The sequence below is a fragment of the Chanodichthys erythropterus genome, chromosome 24 (genome assembly GCF_024489055.1).
Source record: "Chanodichthys erythropterus isolate Z2021 chromosome 24, ASM2448905v1, whole genome shotgun sequence".
NCBI lineage: Eukaryota > Metazoa > Chordata > Actinopteri > Cypriniformes > Xenocyprididae > Chanodichthys > Chanodichthys erythropterus.
In genome coordinates this window covers 20,773,591-20,780,978 of record NC_090244.1, presented here as the reverse complement: position 1 = coordinate 20,780,978, position 7,388 = coordinate 20,773,591, and the positions used below count along the sequence as shown (strand labels likewise).

Sequence of the window (7,388 nt, the reverse complement as noted above, 5' to 3'; positions counted from 1 at the left end):
CATACCTGGAGGAACGAAGAGTGTCCCCTTTATCCCACGCTCCGCGACTTCAACCCTCTGGACATCAGGGGTCAAATACCAGCGTTCAGCAGCAGCTGATGTGAGGGGTGTGCGATGCTTGAAGCCCTTATCAAGGTGTCCTTCATGCATGGAAAACACCACTTTAACTGGTGTCTGGACATTGTTCTTCCGAAATCTGTCAATTCAAATCAGAATATGTGAAATGAGCTGTCACCTTTTACAGCAATTTTACACAGGCAAAATTGATACAGTTCTCATTTTGTTTTTCCTCAGAAAAAAAAATAAACAGCATACAGTTTTACTACTACATGTAGGAAGTAAACAATGACATAATTTTCATTTTAGGGTGAACTGTCCCTTTAAATAATAGGTTCATGCCATAGACAGCAAAAGCATGCAATAACAAGGGTGGTGCAGTTGCTTATCAATTTCTCTCTCTTTATTTACTTACCGGCGACCTGGTTTACTTTCAGGAACAGGTCTCATGCTCCACAGCAGACCCATGTCTTCAACTCCTTCAAATGTCCCACCAAGACTTTTATCTCTGGAAACTGTGTAATAGTAATTCAGTGAGAAAAAAAAAAAAAAAAAAATATATATATATATATATATATATATATACGCGTCAAAAGACACAAAAGTATGACTATACAATTTTAAAATAAAAATAAAAAATAAAATGAGGTACTGTACCTTTAACGGTCCCTGAAGAGTCACTGTTGTAATGGCCGAACGCTTCCCAATCGTCTCCATCGTCAGAGTGAATCAGCGCGTGAAGAGTGATTTTGGAATCGGCAGGTAAGTGCTTAACTACTACCTCGATTTTTTCATCAACCAAGCAACTTGAAGGATGAACAGAAAGTAAAGGACCCGACTCTGTGTTGGCCATTTTATACCTCTAAAATGGAAACTGGAATCGCTGAATATGTCTGAAAACAAACTGTGGCAAAGGCTTTTATAAGACGTTTAACCTGGTCATTGTCCTATAGGGTACCAGTTCACACATACAGTTCCTTATTTGGTTCTGAAGTTCATCGATAAACATTAAGCCCATAAAAACCTAACAGATTATTGAAACTGATGATAAATGCCTTATATAGACTAGCTAGATAGTTGACCAAAGTATCCTGTCATAAAATAATAATTTTAGAACACTGACGTAATATAATCAAGTTGTTCTAGTTTTGTTATGGGGAAATTGTTGTTTATTATTTACTTTCATTTATACCTTATTTAATGTAGGCCTAAATGTAATATTTATATTCATTTTATTATTATGGTCATTTTTGTGATTTATTAATATAAATATAAATATTTATATGAATATGTTGCTTAGAAAAACATTACAGGTGTAGGCCTAATCATGAAAGATGGATTGATATTCTGTTCATTAAAACAGTTAAAAGCAAACTATCACTGCTTTTGTTTCAAATTTAGAAAGTATGCTTTACTACAATATATAAATAATAAATTTGTACTTGTATCTTTGATATTTATTTTATTGAAGTTGATTTGTGCGCTACTGTCGCCATTATGTTCAGTTTAGCTTTAGTTTTATTTCCTTGGACTCTTATTATATGTGCGTCCCAATTTGCAATTTGCTATTCTATGACGTTTTTAAGTATAAATAGTGTAGTAGTGCGTTCACACTGAAAATTCCAAAAAGAAAAAGTACACTTTAAATACCCGGATGATGCACTAAATTAACGGAAAAAAATGAAGTGTAGAATGTTGGACACTTCGTGCACTCAACTGTCGCAGCTTTAATTACGTAGTGGAGGGGGAGAGAGGATCGTAATTGTAATTACGATTTACGTTTGTAATTTGATTAATCAGCAATGTGCATTTTAGTTCCCTTTTTTGTTTTCAGTCTTAGGGTATGTTTTACATGACAATGATATGCTTAAAACTGTTTTCCTTTTCATTTTTCCGCATACAGACAGCACCATTGTCAAAATGATCCTTATTCACACGGATCCACAAAATGACTAAAAATGCTGTATTTTGCTGTCAGGCCATTAGATGGCGATGAAACACTATAAACTGAACATGTAATATGCATGCGCATGACATCATCGTTTTCACAGATTCGCGTTTTTGTTGTTTACACAGAGACCATTTTTAAAATCTTGCACTTTGAAACACGTTTTCAAAAGTTCCCATTTTCAGGCACCCAAAACGCCATTGTTGTGTAAATGAATGGCCAAAACACATAAAAAGTTTTACGTTTTTAGTTGAAAACAGTGTCGTGTAAACAGCCCCTTAGTCCTGTATTGTTTGTGCTTGCGCATTGTCTCATATCTATGTGGATTGCTTTTTCTAACATACATGCTTCAGTTTGAATCTTCTTCATCATCATTGGACTAAATCGTGACAGAATACCAGACCCAAAAAGATGAATTGTGCAGCCAAGTTCTGTGAATTAGCCCACGATAACTTCTCCATCCTGGAATACTCTGCCTGCTTTTGTCAACAGTCTGTAAAAATGAACTTTAATGATGCAACATTAAAGTCTCTGTAATGGATGGGGCAAACTATTATAGTCCCCTGGAATTACCTAACATGGAGAAAGGAACCTGGAGAGAGGCAATTCTCTGATGTCTGCAGTGCGCTTACCCTCAGATGATGCCATTGCATATACCGAGCTCTTGCCCATGGCAGGAAAGTAGCCTGAGCCCACCGCGAAGCTGGAGACTACGCTGACAGCTTCCAAGGACCCTGAGCCAATTCCAATGCCCACAAAAGAGCCAGAGCATGCAGCCACGTCCGTCCCGGAAATCGCTGTCCAGCTCTGAGACTGTTTCTCCGCTGGTCATGCCCAGCCCAAAATACCTACATCGCCGCTGGTCCTGTCCAGTTCTAAGAGTGTTTCTCTGCTGGCCTTGCCCAGCCCAAAGCCTTCACCACCACTGGTCCTGTCCCACTCTAAGACTGTTCTCCACTGGTCATGCCCAGCTGAAAGCCATCCTCACCGCTGGTCCTGTCCAGATCTAAGACTGTTTTTCCGCTGGCCTTGCCCTGCCCAAAGCCTTCATCAATGCTGTTCCTGCCCACCTCAATGCCATCTTCGCTGTTGGTCCTGCCCAGCTCAAAGTCTTCATCGCTAAGGATAATACACCCATCCCACTTCCCTCTCCCACCTCCTCTGCCCAGGCTAGTTTGACCCTCAGGCCCGCCTTCACTGGTGCCCTTCAGTCCCTTGGCTCCCCCATTGGATTTACCATTCGAGTTGTAACTGCCTAAGGGCTTTTGGGCACCATCTATGCCTTGGATTCCCTGGCTTCGCTTTGGGCCACCATGCCCGAAACTCCACCTTGGCCCATCGACCAGTCAGATCCACCTGGGACCATTGTCCTCACAGCTCCACTGGGCTCCCTCATCCCTCCGGTTTCACCTTGGTCAGACGTCGCTCTGCCTGCACTACGGACTTCCGGGACTCTTGCTGTGCTTCATCACTCCACCCCTTAGGCTCCGTCTTCAAATCGGATCCGTCTTGGTCCTCGGTTGCACTGGAGTCACCTCAGTCCCCCGGCACCCTGGCTTCACCTCAAGCGCTCATACTGCGGCTCCGCCTAGGCCTCTGGATCCTACAGTGTTGTCCGGTTCTGTCATTACCTCAGCTTTGCCCAGGTCTCCAGATCTCTCGCTGGCAGTTGGGCCGCTAACTCCACCGTGGCTCCTCCCACCATTGATTCCGCCGTGGGCCCTTGTACCTGTGCTCTAGGCTTCCACCTACATCAGGGATGGGCAACTGGCGGCCCGCGGGCTGTATATGGCCCGCTGGATCATATCAGATTAGGATGATAATTCTCCAGCCAGGAGAGGGAGCTAGTTTCTGCCGAATGCCGATCACCATAATGATGAACGTAATTAAAGCATAGTAGGAATGTGAGCGCAGATGTGAACGTTCAACAAAATTAGCAAAAAGAAAAGAAAAATTGACATTGAAAATTGAGTTTTCCAGTCAAGATGGCAGACCGATTATCTTTTTACCGAGTTCCGGGGGGCACCAATGTGTTTGGTTTGTTTAGAAAAGAAATCGGTAATGAAGGACTTTAATTTAAATCGACATTACACCACTGCTCACAAAGAGAAATATGAAAAATACACCCAGTGATGCCAGAAATGCTCTCATCTCTGATTTAAAAGGTAAAATACATTGACAGCAAAAGCTTTTTGCCAAATACATTACGGTGCAAGAATCATCACTGAAAGCATCTTATGCGGTTTCACTTGTGAAAAAGACGTTATCAGAGGGTAAAATTGTAAAGCAGTGTGCAACTGAAATGGCTAAAGCATTTGGAGATGAGAAAATGGCCAAGAATTTTGAATCTGTATCTTTGTCCCGCCGAACAGTGACACGTCGAATATCTGACATTCAATGTCAAGTCCAAGAAAAGCTAAAACATGAAATGAAAAATTGCAAATACTTTTCTATCACGCTGGATGAAAGCAAAGATGTGACTGATGTCAGTCAGCTCCTGATCTTTGCAAGAATGATCACAGAGAACTTTGATGTTCAAGAGGAACTGTTAAAGATGGTTTCATTACATGGCACCACTAAGGGCAAGGATATTTTTAAAGTTGTGGTGAATGAGCACGGAGGCTTTACTAAACTGTCTGCTGTTGTTACTGATGGAGCACCAGCAATGCAAGGAACAAAATCTGGATTCGCTGGGCTTCTTCAAAAGAGTGGTGTTAACTGTCCAGTACTGTACTGCAGAATAAATCAGTAATGAAATAAAAAATGAAAATGAAATATTCTGCAAAGTGAGTATTAACCAATTTTCTTTGTTACAGGAGGCCCTGTGTGCAAAGATTCTGGACTTGTCATGAATGTAGTGACAAAAGTCACTAATCTTATTTGAGGTGGAAATAGGGCGCTTAATCAAAGGAAGTTTACTGCTTTTTTGGATAAAGTCATTCATGGGATCCGGAATTTCTGTGCGACATGGCCTTCCTCACAGATATAACTGCGCATATGAATAATCTGAACACAAAGTTACAAGGTTGGTCTCAGACTGTTTCAGACCTCTATGTCCATATGAATGCTTTTCAGCGTAAACTTAATCTTTTTCGCTACGGCTTTTCATCCGATCCGGTAAATTTGACACACTTCCCTGCCTGCGAGGAGATGCGCAAAGATGCTCCCGAATGCGAGATGTTTTTTGCCAAGTACAGAAAAGAAATCGAAAGTCTACAAGAGCAATTCAAAATTCGCTTCCAGGACTTTCACGTAATGCAGCCTCGCATAGACCTCTTCACAGACCCTCTGAATGCAGCTATCAGTGGGCAGCCTGGAGAGATGCAGCTAGAACTCTGCGAACTTCAGTCTGACCCCTTCTTTCAGGCAAGGCGCAATGAGAGGGGGCTTGAATTTTGGAAGCTGCTACCCCAGTCCTGTTTTCCCCTTTTGGACTCTTGATGCTAAGCATGTTTGGCAGCACTTACATTTGTGAAAGTAGTTTCTAAACGATGAAGCACGTCAAATCGAAAGAGAGAAACAGGCTAATAGATGACACGCTCTATCAGCTACTGCAAGTTGGCTGTACAAACTTTTAGATTGACATTGATTCAATTGTGCACCAGCAGGACAGGCCACAAGTTTGTCATTGAGACTTTTTGACAATGGGAACGTCGTCTAAACTGATCTATAAATAAATGTGTTTGGGGGGTGGTCTGGTATGGAAATTTATGCCATGAATTGTTCTTATATTCAGTATTTTTATTGCTATATTTAATAACTTTTATTAAATGTTCTCTGAGGGTAGGTTGAGAATGTTCTCTAGGCTAGTAAAAAATAGGGCCTGTGTACATTTGTTTGTTGCAAATCTATTTTCCTTGTCAATTAACAATGTAGTTGCCCATTTAAATTTACATAATTTCACAAATTTTACAGTTAAACTATTTAAAGAGGAAATTGAGTAAAATGAAATGTAAAATGTGTCCATGTGGATTAGTAATCTGGCCCCTTGGTATAAAGAAAAAAAAATGCTGGCCCTTGTCATTATCAAAGTTGCCCATCCCCGATCTACATCATCCTGCCATCACCTCTTCCCTGGTTCCTACACCCTTCAAATCCTCCAGGGGTCCTTCAGCTGTCTGCTCTGCCCAGTTCCTCATGCCTAGTACTCATTCTTCGCCAGCCCCGTCATCCTCTGTCAATCTGTTATACATCGCCTTTCCAGAGGGGGGCGTTCTGTCACCAATATGTTCAGTTTAGCTTTAGTTTAATTTTCATGGACTCTTGTTATGTTTCCCTTTGTTGCCATCAGCCAATGTTACAAATGTAAAATATTATTCATTAGTTGTCATGGTTTCTCATTATGTCCCTAATTAGAGTCTTTGTCTGGTATTGTTTGTGCTTGCATGCCGTCTCATATCTGTGTGGATTGCCTGAGTTTACTTTTTTTTAATAAACGCTTCAATTTGAATCTTCGTCATCATCATTGGACTTTTCATTGATCTTTGTTTATCATTCAGTCAACAGTTAAAATGTTATATAAACTGTATCAGCTTTACCATCACAAAGTCTGTCATTCTCTGAAGATATGACATTTTTATGGAAGCCCAGATAAAATGTTTTTGTAAATCATAGTTAAAACTTAAAAAGTTGAAATTATGATAGTCATCATTTCAACTCAGTATAAGTCGTAATTATGAGATAAGAAGTCGAAAAAGACAAAGTCACAGTTATGAGATAAGTCGAATTATGACACTAAGGTCCTGTTTACACCTGGTACTACGATGCGTTTTGGTTGATCAGATCACAAGTGAATGACGCTAAATACAGGTGTAAATGGGGTCTAAAATGTTTTGAGCTTGTCCACTTTCAACCACTTCCAGACGTAGTCGAAAACAGATCGCTTTCTTAGTGTAAAAGCTCATGTGGACGAATGGGTTCGAACAGCACAAAAGACCAACTACTCTCCGCCAAATGACCTAATGCGTAAACATTATAGGAAGCCTGCTGGCCAGATGGGATTTAAGCTTTATCGACTGAACACCCCAAGTTTTCTAACACATACCGCGTTTAGCGTGGTCTTGCGGCTGTCAGATCAGAAACAAAAGCTGCTGCTTTCCATATATTTTTCTGTCTCTTCCTTTTGCGTTCAAATCAAATGTAAATTGTGTGAGCTTATTTTGTCCATTAGATCGAAAGATCTGAAAAACCCCATATATTTACCTGCCCATAGACCTTGCCCTCGAAGAAATCAGGACAGAAGTGGTTTAAAGTGGACAAAAGAGACAGATTAAAACACCAGGTATAAACGGTTCTGTGTCTGCCTCGTCTATTTGTGATCCGATCGACCAAAACGCATCTTAATACCAGGTGTAAACAGGGCATAATTATGAGATTGAAGTCA

The 7,388-nt window shown here is 40.7% G+C and overlaps 1 protein-coding gene across 1 annotated transcript in view; it reads right to left on the bottom strand.

The window, feature by feature from the left end:
* Positions 1-960, bottom strand: part of acot19 (acyl-CoA thioesterase 19) — a 6,396-nt gene extending 5,436 nt beyond the window's left edge. Inside the window, exons 1-3 of the mRNA XM_067380335.1 lie at positions 715-960; positions 473-572; positions 6-196 (exon numbers count right to left, since the gene is read on the bottom strand). Coding sequence (XP_067236436.1) covers positions 6-196; positions 473-572; positions 715-910 — 487 coding nt within the window. The 5' untranslated portion in view covers positions 911-960. The remainder of the gene's footprint in view (positions 1-5; positions 197-472; positions 573-714) is intronic.
* Positions 961-7,388: the final 6,428 nt, after the last annotated feature.